The sequence below is a fragment of the Myripristis murdjan genome, chromosome 12 (assembly GCF_902150065.1).
Source record: "Myripristis murdjan chromosome 12, fMyrMur1.1, whole genome shotgun sequence".
NCBI classification, from domain to species: domain Eukaryota; kingdom Metazoa; phylum Chordata; class Actinopteri; order Holocentriformes; family Holocentridae; genus Myripristis; species Myripristis murdjan.
Window position 1 is genome coordinate 10,050,561 of NC_043991.1, and position 21,813 is coordinate 10,072,373.

At 38.2% G+C, this 21,813-nt stretch overlaps 2 protein-coding genes across 3 annotated transcripts in view; one reads left to right on the top strand and one right to left on the bottom strand.

Annotated features, from left to right (window-relative positions):
* Nucleotides 1-693: 693 nt before the first annotated feature.
* wdr5 (WD repeat domain 5) lies at nt 694-14,391 on the top strand. Its single transcript, XM_030064980.1, has 14 exons — nt 694-835; nt 1,944-2,056; nt 3,291-3,399; nt 3,696-3,769; nt 4,801-4,890; nt 5,389-5,478; nt 5,607-5,690; nt 5,813-5,868; nt 9,420-9,466; nt 10,874-10,949; nt 11,250-11,283; nt 11,462-11,536; nt 11,732-11,819; nt 12,427-14,391. Exons 2-14 carry the CDS (start codon nt 1,979-1,981, stop codon nt 12,525-12,527), a joined length of 1,002 nt encoding a protein of 333 aa, XP_029920840.1. The 5' UTR covers nt 694-835; nt 1,944-1,978; the 3' UTR covers nt 12,528-14,391.
* Nucleotides 14,392-14,951: 560 nt separating this feature from the next.
* Nucleotides 14,952-21,813, bottom strand: part of rxraa (retinoid X receptor, alpha a) — a 117,903-nt gene continuing 111,041 nt past the window's right edge. For both annotated transcript variants that reach the window (XM_030064978.1, XM_030064979.1), the window contains exons 10-11: nt 20,582-20,687; nt 14,952-19,048 (exon numbers count right to left, since the gene is read on the bottom strand). In XM_030064978.1, coding sequence (XP_029920838.1) covers nt 18,901-19,048; nt 20,582-20,687 — 254 coding nt within the window. In that variant the 3' untranslated portion in view covers nt 14,952-18,900. The remainder of the gene's footprint in view (nt 19,049-20,581; nt 20,688-21,813) is intronic.

Here is a 21,813-nt window from a genome sequence, read left to right on the forward strand (position 1 = left end):
TAGAGTCAAACTTTTATGTTTTATTGAGGAAAGATTAAATTTGGATGCATTTAATTAATAACCAGTCACTTTATTACCATTAGACAGCAATACCACTTAGACAGTGTACCTACAAAAATGTCATATCAACACACAAGTTTATTTATTTATTTATTTATTTGTTTTTCTACCTGTGGTTGATTTTATGGCAGTGTTATATTTTATATGTAGCGTGTATGGCTTAAAATAAATGTTTCCTACATTTCGGACAGATGCCGTAGCTCCAAAACTTTTTTGATTGCGTAAAACATTAAAAATTGAACTACAGCGCCACCTTGCATAAAAAGTAGACGAATTAGAAGAGGCAGCATAAAAAAAAAAAAAAAAAAAAAAAAAAAAAAAAGAGACTGTCTACAACTTGAATGGAAAAATGTGGAGACAGACTGCAATTTGCATTTGAGTGTATAACTTCTCTGTTAATTGCTGAGTGACAGAAAGAAAAAGAGATATGCGTTTTAGAATGGAAATACTAATGCATCTGATACGAAAACGTGGCGATACATCCCGCTGATTAAGTATAGGCAACAACACTTTGGCAAATATTATCAGTTGTGCCTGTCGTGCGTTTGTTAAAGAAGTTTGTCCCTGTATACTTTCCGTAAGCCTTTTCTACAGCACGCATGCGCACGGCAGCACCACCACAGACATTCCCCGCCTAAGCTCTCCTCGGATGGAAACATAAAAGCGTCAGTGGATTTACCTTCTTTTATAGGATTGTGGAGAAAAGCTACATGCGTTTTTCGCTAGCCCCGACGAAGAGCCACGAGAGTTGACCGAGAAGCTGCACTAAAGTCGTGTGAGTAAAACGTGTCGTCGGCCCGCGAGCTTATATCTGCTCTTTTGTTGTTTGAATGGAGGCCCCCTCCGTTTGGCAGCAGCAGGGTAGTGGGTCCTGACTTGACCCTGTGAAACCAGCAAACCAGCTAACCTTTCGTTGTTATCCCAGTATAAACCAGTAAATTCAAATACGTGGGGCAAAACGTCAATGGGTTTATGAAAAGAGTCAGTGTGGCTTTTGTTTCCTTTTTTTTTTTCCCCTCACGTTTTTGTGTGGAACAGTCCTTTAAGGATTTACTGTAACGTCATATTTCAGCTTAATATTACTCTTATCAGTTTCTCTGACAAAAAAGGGCTCTTAAACTTGATAAACCAGATATTTACTTGCATGTGTGGTTGCTAGTACACATAGGGCATCTAAATTAGTTCGCCACTATTTGAGAAAATAGAAGAGAATGTATTTATTGTCATTGTACATGTACAACGAAATTGAATGCAGCCGTCTCAGTATAAAGTTCAAGCTTATACAAATCAAATCAAAAAGCATGAATAAATAGTACGATAAAAAGTACATATATTTACATGCTTCTTCTCACTCCTTTTCGAATATGTCATTTGTTTTCTGTATTTTCTTTTGTTAGTATTTTGCTTCCTCAATTTTCATTTCTATATTATGGTGTACAAAGAATTTGTTTAGTAGCAATCAGGAAGCCTTGTATTATTTGTACTATTTGCATATTCGGAATAAACAAAACAAACAAACAAAAAAAAAAAACACTTGCAAACTACTAATTGACTCCTTTCTATACCCGACCTGACCCTTGAGACATGACATGCAAAAATGGCTTTAATCATGGCAAAAACAGCAGTTAAGTGATTTTTTTTTTTTTTGTGTGAGTTTGAAACAGCTATTACCTCAGTATTTCTACAGAATTTACCACAGCCAAGTGTAAATATAAATGCACTTAAATTACGGTGTCATATATTTTTGGAAAGACATAGCCTAATTGTGTTAACATAATGACATGTGATTCATCAAGTCTCTGAGGCAGCCATTCAGCAAAGTGTCTAAATATATGTATTGTGACTTATAAAGAATTGAATTCATTTTTTTTTTATTCACACAGTTTCATTCCGGTGCACAGTAGACACCTTCCTAACCATGGCAACAGAAGATAAGAAACCAGAGACTGATACAAAACCTCCCATTGTATCATCTGCATCTGCCAGTCAAAGCAAGGTATGGAGTTATTTTTTATTTTATTTATTTATTTTTTTCTTGTAACCTCCTGTTGTTGTGTGCGCCACATTTTCCTCTCTCCAGCTGTGACTGCAGGCAGCTCCCTCAGTGAAGTAGCCGACATGGTGCCGGTAGCGTTGCAGCAACATGTAGATTGCGTATCAAAGTAAAAATGCGATTGGCTGCTGGAGAACTGTGGTGCATTAAAGCGCTGCCAGTTTGGGTGGTAAATGTTCAGTTGCCAACTTGTGTGCACAGAGAGGGAGGTGTGGATATGGCTGACAGGTGAAATTCCTCCTGTGATAGAGAATGAATTGTGTTTGGCACGAGTTTAATGACATGCTGCCATTGTATGAGCACAGTTAGATAACAAATCTGCACTGTAACAAGTGTACAAACACAGTGGCATGCCAAAGTTTCTGTCAAAGACAAAACATTCTCTTCAGCTTTTTAAGCGACATTAGTGTGTTATTTATTTATTTATTTATTTAATTTTAGAGTGGAAAAAAGAGAAGGGGCATCATGAAAACATTTTGGCACCCCAAAAGATTTGATTTCAATATGACCTTCATGGAAGAGACAGCAGGAGAAAAACTTTCCTGCGTCCTCACCATAAAAAATCACCATCTAAACAAGGCTGACACATTTTGGCCCTCATTGTCCCCCGACCTAAACATCATCGAAAACCTGTGGACAGACCTCAAAAGAGCAGTGTAACTTTTGCTTCGGGCCCTTTTCCATTTCGGTTATTTTAAGACTAAAAGAAGGACATAAAAAAATAATCGTGCCTCAAATATTAAAGAAATGTGTCATCTTTAACTTTATGCCTTTTGGGAATCAGGTCATCTTGTACTCGCTTAGCTAATCACAGTAACAGAAATGTTGGCCAGCGGTGCCAAAAGTTTTGCATACCGTTGTGTAAGCATGTGTGAACCTCTGTAGGAATCAAATCCCTGATTTCCTCGTGTAGCTCTCTTTTGTCAGTGTTGCGCTCCAGTCATTGAGCTGTGCAGCAACATAATATTTTCTTTGTGATAGCTGCCAGCTGGGACAGGTTTCTAACAGGACAGGTTTCTACAGGAATTATGTAAGGGCACCTGACGTGGCACTGTTTCAGCAAACTCCCCTTTGGAAACACATTAAATTGTCAAAAAAAAAAAATCTTTTGCCATATAGATTGACAGTTTATAAATGCTGTATTTTTTCCCCCCTTTCTTTCTTTTTTTATTTGCAGTCTGCACCAGCCAAGCCGAACTACAGCCTGAAATTTACATTAGCAGGCCACACAAAAGCTGTCTCGTCAGTGAAATTCAGCCCGAATGGAGAATGGCTTGCCAGCTCATGTGAGTTCACCTCTCACTACACTAACCAGTAAAGGATTACATCAAAACTGAAATATAACCACAACTAGGAAATATCTGTGAATTACAGTAAACTGTATTTATCAGCAAAACTGTCCACTTGTGTTGAATGAGGTGACGGTGAATGTGTGTGCTGCTCACGTAAGGCTTTACACATCAGTAGTAAGAACTAACATAGTTCCTACATAACAATTAAGGTATATTTATCTTGGTATGGACACCTTGACCACTGCTTTTGTATTTGTTCGTAACACAGTATTAACATTGTGTCATTACAGCTGCTGATAAACTGATCAAAATCTGGGGAGCGTACGATGGAAAGTTTGAGAAAACCATATCTGGACACAAACTTGTGAGTTTAAGTCGATTGATTTCCATCTTAATTGCAGTCTTATTTTTTTATTTATTTATTTATTTAAAGTTTTAGCAGTACATGCAAAAAAAAATCTTGTAGTGACTGGTTTTTGGCAGCTGACCTTAAACAGTTAATCAAATTAATAATAAATAACAATCAGTGTGTATGTATTAATTCATTCATTCATTCTGTATTTCTTTCCCCACACCCATTATTTCAGAAAGTTTTTTTTTTTTTTTTTTTTATTGTTATTGAATTTTATTCTACAGAATACAAACAAAGATGCAATAATACAATTCAGAAATTCACATACAAGCAAACAAACAAACAAAAAGAACAAGAGAGAGAAGGGGGAAAAAAGGACTGAGTTGTATATTCCTAACCCCCTCCTAAACCAAATTACAAATCTAATCAGACTCTGTTGAAGAGTTTCCCATAAACAACACTAGTCCAAAAAGAAAAAAAAAATCCATATTCTTCCTCACAGTGACATTAAAAATGTTTAAACACACATCCATGTTTCAGCGTATGCTAAGTTATTATCCTGTAAACTAAAAGCTACCTTTACCAATTTAATCATCTCCATAGCTTCAGTGATCTATCCTTTCTGAGTGGCTGAATGTAAAGAGACCCAGTTGTTCATAATTACCTTCTTTGTGACCATTCATAATGCTAGAAAGAGATTTTTTACTCTTGGCTGAAGCTATGCAAATCTCCCAGTATACATGACTGTGGTCAATACGTCTTAACCAGAAAATACCAAGGCACACTGCTTTGCAAAAAATAAAAAAAAAAAAACCTTTAATTAAAAGGGCGTAGTGCCCATGTGTTTCAACTTGAGTCTTCTTCAGGGCCATGAAAACAAGTGTTGGTGTCAGCTGCCAGGCAGTCAGCATGGCACTGGATAATTGTGCCACATATAGATACAGATATATATTTTTAACAGATTTATTTTCAATATGTACATTTTAAAACACTTTTTTTTTTTCATATTATTATCTTACTAACCATCTAACATCACTTTACAGGGCATATCTGATGTGGCCTGGTCCTCTGACTCCAACCTCCTCGTGTCTGCGTCGGATGACAAAACCCTAAAGATCTGGGATGTCAGCTCGGTAGGAAGACAGGGCTCACCTGCTAGAGACGAGCTAAAATATCGGTAGTCTGAGTTTTGGCAACAAAGGTCTCCAGGCCTGTGTCACTCATATTTAAAGCATTTCGGAAGTTCATTTCTGGAGGCATCAAAATCACAGTCTGTTTGTGAGTGAGTTCTTTTTCAGGGTGTTGACACATTTTTATTCTGCTTCGTGAGCTCATGCACTCACCGAGGGGCGTCCTAACATTGCCCAGCCAACTTAAAAATCACATCACCAAGAATGTTATTTTTAGCAGTGTTGCCACTTTAAAAAAAGACCTTGTGGTATTATATATTTATGGAGTATGAAAAATGAAATGCATATACTCTGTAGGATTCATATCTGTGGTTTCTATTGATATGAAATTTTTATCACCATGGAAACTGGAGGGTTACATACCCAACATGGAATATCTGATAATAATGTATTCAGTACATAGTTAACATAGTGATTCATATTTACTTTTCTTGAATCTAGGGAAAATGCTTAAAAACCCTGAAAGGTCACAGCAACTATGTCTTCTGCTGCAACTTCAACCCCCAGTCCAACCTTATCGTGTCAGGATCGGTGAGTAAAACAATAAAAATGTTGAGCCATACCATACATGTAAAACTTTGTTATACATGAAAAAGAGTTTGGTGCTCGGTAAAAAGTTGATTTTTTTTTTTTTTTTTTTTTTTTTTTTGTGCTTCTAGTTTGATGAGAGCGTAAGAATATGGGATGTCAAGACTGGGAAATGTTTGAAAACGTTGCCAGCCCACTCCGATCCTGTCTCAGCTGTACGTATTTTCTCGTTTCAAGATTTAAAATTTAAATGAATTATCAAGGCTAGAAATAACATCAAACCAGTGAAGTATTGCTAGGATGTGATACCAGTATGGTGATGATTTTTGGTTTGCAGGTTCACTTCAACAGAGATGGCTCCCTGATCGTGTCCAGTAGCTATGATGGCCTCTGGTGAGAACATTTTTCACCCTTTTTATACAAAACAATTCAATGTAATATATTTGATTAATTTTTATATCAAAAATTGAAACTATATGCATCACTAGGTTTTGAATTTGAGCCTTCAGCAATGGCCGTGCAGTTTTTTCAAACACAATGTGAAACAGCCAACTTCAGCCAATCTTCAAATCAGTGAAACTTGTAAATCTCTTTTCACTCTTCAAAACATTGTGCAGGATTTTGTGTAATTTTGTCTGAGTTTACATATTATTCTTATGTTTTTATGCAGAGATGCCAACCACAATGCTTCTGAGTTCTTTCAGTGATGGTCTTTAACAGCTCTGTGATTTTTGGGGTTCAGATTTTTTTTTTCCTCAAAGTGAAATCGCAGATTGCATCCTCTGTTTGATGGGGAATCTGTGATATCTATTGACTATGGCCAAAACTGGCTCAGAAGCATCAGAAATGCATGAATTCCTTACTACATATTGAGTGTATTTTTCAGTCAAACATGCATTCTTGTGTGACTGTTATTACATGAAAAAGGAAAAGTGCAGAGATGCCTGGAAGAGCAGTGAGACTCGATGCAGCTCCCTTAAAAAAACAGATGGAAATATAAGATGGCAACTAGGAAGAACTGTTCTAGTCATATCTTCTTTTTGTTTTGTTTTTGGGACTGATTTCTTCCACCTGGCTTCACACGACAGTAAACACTGCAGCAGATGCACCTAAGTCAGCATGTCAGTCTAAGATGGGGCTGGGCAACATGGACAAAGTCAAATATTACAATATCTTTGACCAAATACCTCAATAACCATATTGTTACAATTTGAAGTGTAGGGGATGAATGTTGCTTTCAGTAGATGTTTACACACAAGATATTTTCAAAATTAATTGGCAATTAATACAACAGCTAGAAACAGAAAATTGTATCCCTTCACTGTTATGCAGTATTTAAAACCAGGAAACACATGCCAAATCACAATAATATGATATCCAGTCTCATATAATTAATATGTCAATATATTGCCCACCTCTTCTAGAAGATATAAAAAATGATGATGATTTGTTCTAGCCTTAAAAGAGACCTCAAGCGCCTCAGCAGGGAGGACGATTATCTCTTCTAACCAGACTATAGTGAAGATTTGAGTGGTTTGACTAGCAGCAGGGATGCCAGTCAGAGTGCAGGACTGACAAAGATAATATTTTTAGTTATGTACCAGTCAACACTACAAAGGACCTACATCTTCAAAAACATGACCCCTTAACAATCACTAATAACCAGGAATTTCAGAAGGTACCAGCAGACAACAAGAAACGCAAAACACAAAAGCATTTGAAGTCCACTACAGTGTATTGCACAGTTAACCTCTGGGGTCCCAGGAAGCAAACAAAAATACTGTATTTGAACCTTAATACAACAGTTGGCCAATGAAAATAAACCCAAGTGATGCCTCTTGCGTCAAAGAGTCAAGCTAAGTGAGTGGCAGCTCTGGAGTTACCGTCCCGTCTGCTCCAGGGAATGGCCAGCCTGGGAGCCTGGGAGCCTCTGTGTGTGTGTTTAAAGACTTTGATTTCTATAAGATGCACATATACTTCACATTATTTTTCGAAGGACAGTGAAGTCTTTTTTTTTTTTTTACATTTTGAGTGGTCATTTTGGCTTATTGGTTAAGATTAGAGTTAAGCACACATTGGTCATGGTCAAGATTAGGGAAAGTCTGTAGCGTGAATGTAAGTCAGTTTGGTCATGGATTTGCCATCCTAGGAAAAAAAAATATCACCATATAGTACAGCTCAAACCACCTCAAGATCCATAGCAAAGAGGGAAGCACAAGTCACAAGCCTGCAAGATGGATATAACGCCAGAGTTAAGAGTCCCAGACCAAAAGCGTATAGAGGAGACTGCTAGAAAACAAAGCAAAGCTTGTATCATTTCTTCAACAAGATGCACCAAACATGAATCAGTGTCTCTTAATCCTCCAAGACAAATTTGGAAAACTAGAAATCAGCTACTGAGAGAGAGAGATCTTTTTTTTCCCTGTTCACTGCATAACTAGGAGTGATCAGAGAGATTGAACATCCATTCATCAGCTAACCAGAATGCTCATGGATAAACTCAAATCGGTGGTGAGCTGCTGTTTTTCTACATCTCTGAAGTTTTCCCATCTCTGATTAAATAAGAAGGTGTGACCCTGTTGCAAATACCCAAATGAGAGATGGATTTTGGAGCCATTTGTGTCCTGTAAAAATTGTTCATGATGCAGCCACATGCTCAGCTCAAGATGGAGTTCAACAGGTACTTGGCTGAGACTTCACCTGAGGTTTTACAGGCACAAGAAAGAGCTGACACACGCTGGCAGTCGATGTCACAGCGGAACAGGAGCTGAGGTCTGCAAACACAGGCTGCTGTCAGAAGTCATGATTTCACCTCTTATCATTCTGCAGAGTCATGCCAAAGCAGAAAGGATCTTTTCTTTTGTGAGAAGGAATCATACTGACATCAGGGCAAATGTCTCCGGGCCAACTTGAGTCTCTCTTGTCATGAAAAAGTGTGTGTGTGATGTCAAGGTGCAGCAGGCTTCCTCAGCAGTGAAAAGCTGTGCTGTCAATTCTTTGAAAGGCACAAATGCAGATGAATAAAGGGAACTCCTCTGAGTGGTTAAGAACTACAAAGTTTGGAAAAACTGAATATGCTCATTAAATTCACGGTCACTTCCACCACTTGGTGTGTTTACATTCATTTTACTGGTCTGAAATTAAATTCTAAAATTAGTATGTCCCCAAAATGAGTGTTAATTGACTGATAAAAGGATGGTATGACAGCTAAACAGAGGGAAAGACGACGTTTTTTGTTGTGCAAGTCACACTCAAAGATTTTGTATGGAAGTGGAAGAAATAGATTAATCTGGGAGAACCTGATTCTTATCCTCCTTATCAAAGGAAAGCTTCTCCTGACCTTCAGCCAAGATACTGTCCTGTTCCCTAGGAGCATCATCTGAAGTTACCCTTTCCCCGTCTTCACTACAAAGAAACTGTAGAGTTTCACATCTTAGAGAACTTGCATTTTCCACAGTCATGCTCTTCTCTTCTCTGCATATATTAAACTTTTGGTTCATGAATCACTGATTTCTGAAAGTTTCTTCAACAATATGGATGAGTTGAAGTAAAGAAGGTAGCCTGCCACTTGTATTATAAAACATTTCCTCTTGCAAACTCCTGTTTTGTAATAAAACTCACCAAAACAGGAAAAAACTAGCCACCTGGTTTTTAATAGTATGTAGGCCGCATGACATGGCGCACTTTTTTTTTTTTTTTTTTTTTTTTGTAAAGCAGCAACTAGACTTTCTCATTGCTCGAGGTTGGCATCTCTGCTTATGTAATCCTGTTTTCAATTACCATTTTGAAATTATTATTATTATCATTATTATTATTATTATTATTATTATTATTTTTATCTTTGTGCCTCTTGTGTATTGTTTTAATGTTCTGTAAAGCACTTAACACCATTTTGGAAAATATTAATGAAACCGTTTTGCTTTGTTTTGTCTTCATATTCACAGCCGAATCTGGGACACAGCATCAGGACAGTGTTTAAAAACACTCATAGGTAAGCTGGTCCAGCTACCTGTTTATACATGTGCATTGCCTTCAGAAAATATTCAAACCCTTTTTTTTCTGTCTCTTTTTTTATTCAACAATCCAAAACAAATGGCTTACAACATCAAAGTGAAAATGGCTCTATTTCCACTCAAATAAGCCGTTAACCCCCTGAGTCAGTCCTTTGATGCACTTTTGGAGCAAAAACTTTGTTCGGTCTTCTCGAATATATCTGCTTCGGTTTGACGTGTCTGGATTTCAGGATTTTCCCCTGAATTCCTCGTTACTGTCTTGATCAATCGTGGTCTGATTGGATGGTGAGCATCTTAACAGCTATCTTCAAGTCATTTCACAGATTTCCAATTGGATATGTCTGGGCTTTAACTTGAATCACTGACTCACTTCAGCAGTCTTGTTATGTAACATTTCTGGTGCTGATGCAGTTGTACGCCTTGAGGGCATCATCCCGTTGGAACATAAATTCTCACTTCAGTCTGAGGTCTTTGCCACTTTGACGCAGATTCTCGAGAAATACCCAGCCTCTGTCTTCACTGAGTGTTTGATTCTTTGCCCTCTATCCTTAAGTCTCTCCTTCCCTGCCTCTGAAAAAGTCAGCATGATGCTAGCACCATGGTGCTTTACTTGAAGGATGGTGTTACATCAATGATGGACTGCACCGGTTTCTGCTCGTTATATTTCTTTACATTACAGCTTAAATGCTCCATTTATGTCTCATCAATCATCAGAATCCTGTGCCTTATTTTTTTGCTCTTTGTCTGACTTTGGAAGTTGTCTGTATATTTTTGATTTGAGAGGTGCACTGACTGTCGTCCTGCAGGGAAGATCTCCCAGTTGCACATTTCGCTCCAAGAAGTCTTTTCCATGTCCTAATGATGGATCCTGCTGTGTTGCTGTGTTTTATTCCTTTCCTGAGAGCTGTCTGTCTTAGTTATACAGACAGATCCTTGGAATTCCTGATAGTTTGATAGATGCACTGTCATCCGTGATATCTCTACATAGACTTACTGTACGTTCCACTATAAATCATGTCTGCTCAATTGAATTTGCCACAGGTTGACTGTAGTCGTGATGTGGAGTCATCTCAAGGACAATTTCAAAGCACATTTACTCAAAAGGGAGTGCTGTTGCAAAGAGGTTCAATACAGTTGAAAGTTTTAGCTTTAATTTAAAAAGTTCATGAATAAAATAACTGTTATTAGTGCTTTTGTAAATCTGTGTAAATCTGCAAGGGAAAAGGGTAATTGAATTAATTTTGAATTCAGGCATTAACACTACAGAAAGTCAAGGAGGTTTGAATCGTTTCTGAAGGCACTGTGTGTGCAACCACTGCACCTTTAGTTACTACAATAATCACCTGTGGCCATGTGCTTATTTCTTCCCTTTTTGTGTTTGTTAGATGATGATAATCCACCTGTGTCATTTGTGAAGTTTTCACCAAACGGCAAATATATCCTTGCTGCTACACTGGATAAGTGAGTATTGCCTGCAGCAGTAAGAATTCATTACTCCAACCTGTGTGTGTGTTTTTTGTTGTTGTTGTTGTTGTTTCCCCCCCCCCCTCCCCCCAAAGTATACCTCATCTCCTTGTTGTTATTGATAGCTTCACCAGCAGGGGGCAGCATAACACTCTTTGATAACTTTGCTTCATCTGTATTTTTTTCCTGTATTACTAAATGGAAACGCATATACAGGGAAGTTTGTTTTGTTGTTGCTTTGATTTTGGTTTCGGTTTAGTTTCATCTCCTTAATTGTGTTCTCCTTTTATTTTTCAGCACTTTGAAGCTGTGGGACTACAGCAAAGGAAAAGTAAGCATGCTTCACAATGGTTAATGTGTAACTGTATTTTTGAATACAGGTTTGAGTTATATATTCTGAAGAAGAAAAATCCTGGATGTAATAATAAATCATTTGGTATGGCTGATATTTCTCCACACTTGCTATAATATAATCCTCGTAACCTTTTGTTGTCCATGTCTCTTTTCAGTGCTTGAAAACGTACACTGGCCATAAAAATGAGAAGTACTGCATTTTTGCAAATTTCTCGGTCACAGGTGGAAAGGTAAGGACGGTCACGTTGCAGCTCAGTGTTAACAGTTAGGCTTTGATGTGCAGGTTAACTATCTTTTTCTTATTTCTGCAGGGACGTGTCATATTGTGTTGTATTGTTGAACTGTTTTTTTTTTTTTTTTATCATTTGTAAGTGCTACTGCATGTAATCCAAACCTGAGGATAATAACATCCTGTTCTCTTGCAGTGGATTGTGTCTGGTTCGGAGGACAACATGGTTTACATCTGGAACCTGCAGACCAAAGAGATTGTGCAGAAACTCCAGGGCCATACAGGTACAGGAGAGATGCATTATTCAAACTGTACATGGGATGGATTGCCAGACATCATATGCAACACTAACTCACATCCTCTTGTGTTTTTACTCACACTTGACAACATCACCACCCGTCAACATGTTTCATCTTGCATCAAGTCAAATCTTATTAAACTCTTATATTAGGAAATTTTAAGAAACTCTTTAAGCTATAGTGGTAATATTTTGAGGTTTGATTACTCATTTAAAAATATTAGAGGTATGATTGCACCACTTATTTCAAGTCAGTGCTGTAATTTCTTGACACAAATTTGATTGGCATTGTAATCAAAAAAACTAACCCTACTGGGAAAAAATGGTTTTAAGACGGAACAAAAGTTAATACTTCAATGCTTGTAAAGGCATACTTGTTGTTTGATGTAAATATGATGATTACAATGTGTTTAATATGCTTCATTGTGCTGTATGAACAACACAATGAACATATTTGAAATTGAAATGGACACAAATCATTATTCTGTTCTCATTCACGTTATTATTCATAGTAATATCATTCCACTTTGCAGAAATTGTCATCTGCAGTGCTTCAGTGCCGTTTCATTGTTCCTCTCTTCCATTCTCTCCAGACGTAGTTATTTCTACCGCCTGCCACCCTACAGAGAACATCATCGCTTCTGCGGCATTGGAAAACGACAAAACCATCAAACTGTGGAAAAGCGATTGCTAAGCCCTTCTTCTGATCTTTCGGTCCATTCTTATTTTGTATTCATTTTTATACGTGTCGCTGTAAGGAAAGAGGACTTTTTTTGTAACAGAGAGCTCCTGCTGGACGCAGAGTGCGTTCAGGTGATGATCCTCAGCAAATTGAACCAAATGAGTCAAGACCTTTCGCCATCAGCCGCATAGCAGCCCACAAACGGAGTCAGTTCTGCACCGGACCTGTTGCCCCTCATGACATGTGTACTTAATCTGTACCTTTCTTTAACAAGTGACTCAACACCAGCAAGAAAAAAAAAAAAGAAATCACAAGAAAACTGCCGCTGCACTGCCCTCTAGTGGTTGAAACTTACAGGCATGTTGCACATCTGGCCACAGCCAATCAGTGATGTGGCTGCAGGTACTCTCTGCTATTGACAGCCACTGAAAATCCCTGCTGCCACATCACTGATTGGCTGTGGCCAGAAGTGCAACGTACCTGATCTGTTCAACCCCTAGAGGGCGATGCGGCAGCAGTTTTCCAGCATTTGTGATTTAGCATCAACTTAACCTTCTAAATATGTATTGGATGTTTTGTTTCATCAAGCAAATGGGCAATTAATCTCATTTACATTTCCTTTATTCAAATGATCACCTTTTTGTCACATTTTTCAGCAGGGCTGACGCTCAATCCCATTGTCTTGGTGCTTTTTTTTTTTTTTTTTTTTTTTTTTTGTGGCACATCATTATTTCTGATCTCGTTGTTAAAAAGCAGCACCTCCCTTTCTTGTGGTCCTGTGTTATTTGTTATGGGTGTTTGGCCTTTGTACAGTTTTCACTTTTTTATTTCCCTTTGTTAATGTATCAGTGCAGTATGTAGCCTATATGTAGTATTCTCCAAATTACTTTAAGGGAGAAGGAGTACAGTATCAAATTGAATAGGTAAAAGCTGCAAGGAGTATTCTTGCTACATTCATGTTTGATATATTTATTCCTGCGGTATATATATGTATTTTTTTCCTTCTTCCCATGACGTGAAGACCGAAGTCAGTGCCATAACAGCATCGCCTTGTTCTGAGTCCACATGTGCTCCTCTCAAGACATACAGCCTGCTCAGTTTTGGTACAGCACACCGCTGATTTATAGGTTAACAAGACAGATGACTCTAGTAGGGATTTGACTGTAGTGTGGCTGTGGGGAAGTACACCAGCAAAGCCAAAAACTGGTCAGGAAGATGAATTGACTGCCTGCCTCAACAAAATACGACGTATTATGATTCAGAGGATAGTTTTCCAACATGAAGTGGAATATAATGCAGTTAATATGGTTATGTATTGAGTTACAATCTTATTGGAATATTGAACTTTAAGACTCTTTCTGTTCCTGAGGTGCTCCTAACTCTGTCTTGTTGTAGTTGCGTTTAAGACACCAAATTGCAGTTCACCACAGTGACCAAGTGTAATTATTTGATGTTCTTGATTTTGTATATATGATTATGTTGACATGTATTGTGATTTGTTAGATGAATAGTACTTCAGCCGTCTCTCTTTTCTTTTTATGTTCAAAAGCTTGGAGATCCTTTGCCTGACAGAGGGTTCATAAGTGTTTTGAGTTTTTTTTTTTTTTTTTTTTTTTTGGTTCTTTTTCTTTACATTTAATTAACCTGGATTTTATGGATTTATTGCATTTGTGGCTTCATAAGAACATTTTTTTGTAAGTTTTATATTAAGTTTAACATGAGTATTTTTTTTTTTTTTTTTAAATCTCGTTCTTGATAGTCGTTTAACCCTTCGGTGAGATCACATCTGAGGTGGCGTGTACGAGGAAGATGTAAGTGTTGAAACTGTCCCTTTACATGCACCTTTTGACAGAGACAATAAAACGGCATCACTCAAGTTAACTTTTAAGTTTTTTAATAACCTTTTTTTTCTGTCCATGAAAGATAGAACATCAGAGAACAACCCACAAAGAACAGATGACAAAATTCCATCTCCTTAAAAATAGACAAAAATATAATGAAAGAGGACATTCCCATCTTCTAGCGACAGGTTGAAAAGGGGAAAGTATAGGCGACACAAGTTACCAGGGTGCCGATGCCAACCGCTCCTTCTCACCCTACCTTTTCAATCTGAAAATCAGATTTTTATTTATTTTATTTTTTTTGTCTTTTCAAATCAACATTTCCACAATGTATACAACAGCCCACAGAAAAGGGGGGGAAAGAACAGAGTACATAAGCAAGGGATAAAATTACCTTTGTACAAAAATAGATCTTTTTTTCTTGAACATTTTACTGTCTCTATGCAACAAAGAAAGCAGTGATTGTGTCACAAGCTCAGCTTTTCCTGATTACATTTTTGAACATACAACAGCCAAGCAACACATACATTTTTAGAGGGCGTTAAAGTCTATTAACCTTTTTTTTTCCTCTTTTTGAGTTTTTTTTTTAAGTTTATTTTTATTTTTTTTGCTACTTCTCAAGGTCCCATTAACTGCGGAGAGCTGGTTCTTTTCAGTTTAGAGCTGCTGCAATTCTGCTGGTTCAGATTTGCCTCAATAAATTCAAGATTGAATGCAAAAAAAAAAGAAAAGAAAAGAAAATCCTCTGATATTTTTGAAAAAAAAAAAAAAAAAAACACCATAAAACTGAGTTGAATGACAGCTGAAGAAATCTCACCTGGTGTAGAACAGTTTGGTCTGAAAGACTTGTCTCCCTCTTGCGATATTGACTGGAAATACTCAAGGAACAGATTTATAGATATATATTTATAAATATATACACATATACATATAAACAAAATATAGCTTTATGGTATAAAGCATTTATGTAGGTAATCATTCTATCAGGATGATCCTTTCATTATCTCGTCGAGAAAAGACCCTTCTCTGTCCATATCCCACGGGAGAGTGAGCTTGCACGACATCCGTTTATGGCTTAAGATACCTGGGGTCACCGATCACAGTAAACTGACAGAGCTCAAAAAGAGGAGGCATCAGACTGGAGAACAGGAGGATATTCAGTTTAAAACATCAGGTCGCCCTGCTGGGAGACAAATGATGAATACGCGTTTCTCTTCATTTCAAGACCAAAGTGGGCCACACATGAAATCTGCAACATTCTTTTAGAAAAAAAAAAAAAACAACAGAAAAAAAAACAACAAAACAAAACAGGTAAATCTATCCTATCTGACCTTGTAGAAAATTTCGGAAAATTCTGGCAATATAATTCCCCTTTACCATAGTGCTTAGGTTGAAAACATTATTGAGCAAATTAAAACGTCCTTTTTTTTGTTATTTGCTTTACAGACAGACAAGTATTATTATTATTATTATTTTTCCCCCGAAATATAAATACTGTAAACTGAGCTCAAGCTGGCAGTCAATACTGTCACCTGGATAGTTCATCATTACACCGGCCGTCTGACTGAAATAAATGAGCTGTATAAATCAAAGGACAAGCCAATAGACCATACTGAGGTTATTGCTACTTTTTTTTCAGTCTTAACAAGCACAAACACTGAGGTTTTGTCTCACCAAAAAGGAATATTAAACATTGATGATAACGCCGTGGAAAAGTGCCATTCTTTTTTTTTTTCTTCTTTTTTTTTTCTCTTTTTGTCTGATTAAATACTTGTATAAAATTCAAGTAATGTTGCAGTGCTGCATCTCTTCCACTAGGGGGAAGTCACAGCTCTTCCATAGCCGCCGTGTCCCTCACTCTCTCTGGTCCAAACTCCTCTGTCTGAAAGTGAATATTCAAGTCTGTCTAACCCTCTCAATGTTGGCGTCCAAATCCGGTCCTGACTTTTTCCTCCATTAAGAAGAAAACATCTGAGGATCAGTTTCACAGAGACGCATCGACGCAGTCACACACTACAGATTTTTTTCTGTTTCTCAGTGGAGATCTCCAGTGAAAATCGAGAACTAGACTTTTTTTTTTGCGTGTCTGTGAAACTGTCCCTAAACCTTTATGAGCAATATCATTTTTTTTTGACACATGGTTTCATTGTTGGCTTGGTAGGAGTCAATACCTCAGACTGGTGTCACTCATGTATTTGGTGGGCATTCGGTGCTGATCCACCACTGTCTTCGCTGTTGCATGAATCTAAAATGCTTAAAACCTACAAAAGATCATAATAATCAATTTCTCATTTAATTTTGTCTGTTTTTTTTTTTTCCTGAAATGATGCTCCACTGTTCCATTATACATTTTCAAAAAGAGGGGGAACAGCTATTTGAGCTCCAGTTGCATTACAAGGTAAGCCTGTAGTAACTCAAGCAAAAAAAAACAAAACAAAAAAAGCTCAGTAAGAGATACTGAAAAGCTGTCTAAGGTATTTACTCCTGTCAAGGAATTTTTACAGCAGACCCACGTCTCAGAAACACTGGTTTTGTCCTTTACACGTTATAGCAGATCAGTTTAAGCCATTACTATCAAAATGCAACCGCTCTATGGACAATCTTTGGAAATGCGCTCGATGCATAGTTTTGCAGCAGCTGCAGCATTAAAAGAAAAGGAGAAACAAAAGCAGAATATGGGAATATAGCATATTTATACATAGCATGGAGAATTTTAACATTTCAGTTTGACTTAAATGACACTTGGTTGTTCAGAGAAGTGCAGCGAGAGCGAGAGTGTATCCCTCTGAGGAAGAACAGGCAAAAATATCAGGGAGCTCTTGACGAGGCTTCAACCAAAGTCCACCCCAGAGGGAACGCTAATTTCGGCTCTCTGTGAAGGAATCTGACTCCACTGTCATGAGGTTAAGTGCCAAGTAACAAACAAATAAACAAACAATGGCTCTGCTGCAACAAAAAGCGCTTCAGCCCACGTATGCGGTCGAAGCCTGGCGCTGAGGAAGTGTTGAGAACTGAAAGTCTGAGGGATGGAAACGGAGGTAACTGCACGTTGCTGATGTCTGGATGAAAAACAAAAATACCATCAATACTGTATATGGTTGTAACTTCTCTGTACAGGTAGATATAACGGTGGTTCTAAAGCTAAGATCCACTGCATGGAGCAGAGGGATTACTGAGTGTGGAGGTGATAATGGTGTGCTGAAAATTCACATGAAATGAGAAGCGGGAGGGGGTGGGGGAGGTCAGAGAGGGACGAAAGGAGCTCAGAGGCCAGCAAACATGACAAAGATATGGCATCACTTCAACAGCATTTTGTTCTGATCACACAATTCCCCAGCGGCGCCGTCTTGGATGACGCCATGCGTTCAACTTCCAGCCATCCAAGCTTCGGGAATTTTCCGTCATCACCTACAAATTTGTGACAAAAGGCCGCAAATTAATTTTCCGCAACTTTCCGCGAGCCTTTCAGTACATCCAGCGATGCTCATATAGCAAAAAGCTTTCGTGAGGTTGATGTAACTACGGTCCACAACATAGCGTCTTTGTGCCCATGGTTACTTTCCCTATAGGCAGAAAGACCGGTGCAGATTGTCCATACCAAGCTCTGCCTGCATTCCCGCACTCCAATCAATCGATACATTTACCAAGAGGCTGATTACTGAACTAATGTAGTGTCCTCTCCAATGTTACACAGTGCTAATAGAGAAAGACATGGTTTAATTTAGTTGGATTTGGGCAGAGACCTGAGTTGAGCACTTGCAGTCTTGTCTGTCCCACCTCTGAGTCCTTTTCCGAGAGCTTCCGCCTCTAAACAGCTCGTGCAGGACCCGACTTGTTCCCGCACCAGTTGAATCTGACAGGAACGGAGGAGTTCCTCCGAGCAGGCCAACCCCCCCAACCCCACCCCCTCCCCGTCTGTCCCGTAAGTAAGATAAGTCCTGAAAGAGAGAGGGCTCCGGTCTGAGTCTGGAGTCAGACCAGGCAGCCCGAGGCTCTTCATCAAGTCCAAGACGCGATTGTCCTGTTCACGACTCTGAATGTCCAAATATGACATCACCACCGTTTCGAAATATACCTGCAAGCACAGCTGTGAGTTTTAGACCTGATCACCTCTGCTTTGTCTGTCACGATTAGAGAGAGCAAAGACCAAAACAATGGCTCAATACATTTCTTCTATCCTCAGTCTGTCCTCGTTTCAGTCCACTGTTGTCACTCATTTTATCTCATGATTTTAATATATATATTTCTTATTTATATATTTTTACAAGGTACAAAACAGACCCATAGACATGATGAATCCTTTTTTTTTTTAAAACACATCAAAGGGAGCCAAGGAGAGAAGGGAGAGAAGAGGAGGTGCTCCTGTCCCCATGCCTGCTGTTTCTCCATACAAAGTTGTCATGTGATCTGTCTCTTGCTGGAGAGGGGATTTTCAAGGACCTCATCCCCTCGCCATGGCTGGTGCGGGATGTGGGAGGGGTACGGGCTGGGTGTGTGGGGGTGGGTGGGGCATGAGGGGAAAGAGGGCTTAACCCTGTCCACCATTATGTCATTTGATGGGGTGCCTCTAGCATCTCCATGAGGAAGGTGTCGATGGGTGTGTCGCCGATAAGCTTGAAGAAGAACAAGTGCTCCAGACACTTCAGGCCGATGGAGCGCAGTGCCGGTAACCGCAGTAACAGTTTTGCAAACCTGCCACACAAAAAAAATGTGTTACACACTTGACGGAGAGAGGAAGAGATGGATGGATGAGGTTGTCATGCCAAAAAAAAAAGAAAATCTTATCACACAATGCACCACTGATTTCATCAATCTAGTTCATAAAAATGAAAGAGTGAGTTTTGCAATGGACTCTTTGTTGTTAAATGCTCTTTTCAGAGAGTGACGATCTGCAACATTTTGCTTGGACTGGGTACCAAACATAAATACTTTTATGGCACCGATCAAATTGCTTCAGTACTATTGAGTGTCAAAAGATGCCATGGTGCCGAAAATCAATACCTAAAGAGTAAATCCCATCAGCATCATTAAGCCAATAAGCATGCATTACATCATGTTTATACCGAGATCTAATAATGCTGCTAATTGGCTGTTTAACTTTAAATGCCGTAGAGGCATGCATGGAAACTCAATGTTACACCCAGAGATGTTATAAAATTGATTTTATAACAAGATTTTAGAAAATTGGTCTCAAGAAAAGAAAAAAAACGTCCATGACCTGGTATTCAAGTCAAGGTATTGGCACCTGCGCCGGTATTGAAAAATTCTGAACAATACCCAGAATGATTCATTAGACATGAGATTAAACATTAGACATAAGTGAACCATGGATAGATGCATGCAAACGCTCTACATAAAAACACATATAAAGATAAAGAAATTACTTCTTGCACTGACCATGACAAAGGAGGCACAGAAGACTATTAAATGCCTCTGTAGGATAAAATCCTTCCTCTTTTTCATTGCAAGAGTGAGCTCACCAAAAATGCATTCCATGTTATGTGAGCTCCTATAAAAAGCTGAACTTTTCTCAACTTTAGAAAGTGCTCCGCTTTGCCCAAGTAAAAGTGAGGTGCAGCACATTTTCCAAAGTGTTTCTGAAGTTTTTTTTTTTTCTTTTTTTCCACCTTGAAGCTGCACTGTGTGCCTTATGTCCTTACACTTTCAGAATAAATTCATGTTTAACCATCACATACAGCAACATTTTATCAAGAGCTTGACTATAAATAAATAAATCCAATAATTCACTATGTAAATAAACACTGACAGGGAGTTTTTCAACATAGGGTGCCAAAATGCAATCAAGGATGGGGTGTTTTGAAACATACTTTTCGAGTTGACCTTTTTCAAAAAACTTTTCATTAAAATGTTCTCCCCAAAACTGGACTGTGATTGGAATAAAAAGGCAAATAACAGAAGCCGTCTGTGAAAAATGCATTACATTCACATGCTGCCTTGTGGGTACACGATGATGATAACATGTAGGAGAAGAGGTAACATGAAAACTGAATGAAAGATTATGGCAAATGATTGCTGGAAAATTGTGTTGGCTTTTGGCTCCTCCATCACGTCTTCTTTCAGTTTTTATTTGCTACTTATTATTTCGACGCGCAGTAAATAAAACCAAAATACCTTGTGAACAGAAAAATCTGGTGCAAAGAGTGAGCAAGCAAACCCCCTGTGCAAGGCTGCATTTAGCATTCACTGCAGAAACTGCGTCCATACCTGCCAGGCTGCTCAGGGTACTTCTGTTTGCAGTAGGCCTCCAGAGAAGCGTACACTTTCTCTCTTAGAGCCTCCACCTCACCTGGGTTGGACAGACCTTTAGAATCTGTGGGGATTCAAACAAAAATAATACATTTAAAAAAAAAAAAAAACAATAATATAACACGGACCATCACCTGAAAATATCCATCTCAAAAGGTCTTTCAGTCAGTTTCAAATTTGTATTAAAAAAAAAAAAAAAAAAAAAAAAAAATCTATCTGCAAGTGCGACTTATTTCCAATGCAACTTCACTTGTTTTGGGATTTTTTTTTCTCCTTTTCTAACCCTAACCCTAACCCAAAAGAGAACAAGTCAGATCAGCCCCTTGCATCAAGACAATGACTCTGCATATTTGACTGGAAGACTTGTTAAGACAGAGATTTTTTTTTTTTTTTTTTTTTTTTTTGCAGTGCAGTAACAACAATAATAATATGCTGCATGTTACAAAATGCCCTCTGTGCTGTTACTTGGACTCTTCTATTTTCATCTTGTGCATGTGCTCTTTTTCAGCATTACCCTTCCTCACACTTTATTATTTAAAAATCCTCAGCCACCTGTGCAACCGTTGTCTAAATCTGGCCACTGGGCAGTTCATTTAACATAAATTATGGCTGAGTGTCTTGCTCAAGGGCACTTTGATGGTGGTTTATCATGGTCATGTACTGGTTAGTGCAACTTGGGCTTAAATTTACTTGCTACAATAATTTGCAGTTAATTTAAGTGCACATTTTTTTTTCCTCATTAATACTGCCGCCACATAATTGATTAGCATTTCTGATTAACAAAGCAATGCACACTTGATGAGTAATTACTGAACGTTTGCTCTTGCTGTGTGTGCTTGATCACAAAGTGTAGGGAAGGATGAAAGGGCCTTTTTTTAGTGGCCCTCAAATAGCTCGGTTCAAGCTAAATCCACTGCACATCCAGTTTTTGATTTCTGCCATGGCTATTCTGGTATTTTGAATTTCATACAAACATATTTTTTTCATTATTTAACCTGCAAAGTTGATCTGATCGCCACAAAATACACCACATATATGGACCAGATGATGATGATGATGATGGGTGTTACTCAGAGTTTGGAAAATATAAACTGTTGAGTCACAACGCTCAAATAAAGTTGAAAATAAATATGTCCAAACACAAAATGAGACTTTATGCTTTAACTTCAGATACATACAGTAGAACCTTG

What these genes read in the sequence shown, in the direction of transcription:
- wdr5 (XM_030064980.1), top strand. Translation starts at nt 1,979, where the DNA reads ATGGCAACAGAAGATAAGAAACCAGAGACTGATACAAAACCTCCCATT. An exon ending in AGAATGGCTTGCCAGCTCAT is followed by an intron (nt 3,400 to 3,695) that starts GTGAGTTCACCT and finishes GTGTCATTACAG; the next exon opens with CTGCTGATAAACTGATCAAA. An exon ending in GTGTTTAAAAACACTCATAG is followed by an intron (nt 9,467 to 10,873) that starts GTAAGCTGGTCC and finishes TGTGTTTGTTAG; the next exon opens with ATGATGATAATCCACCTGTG.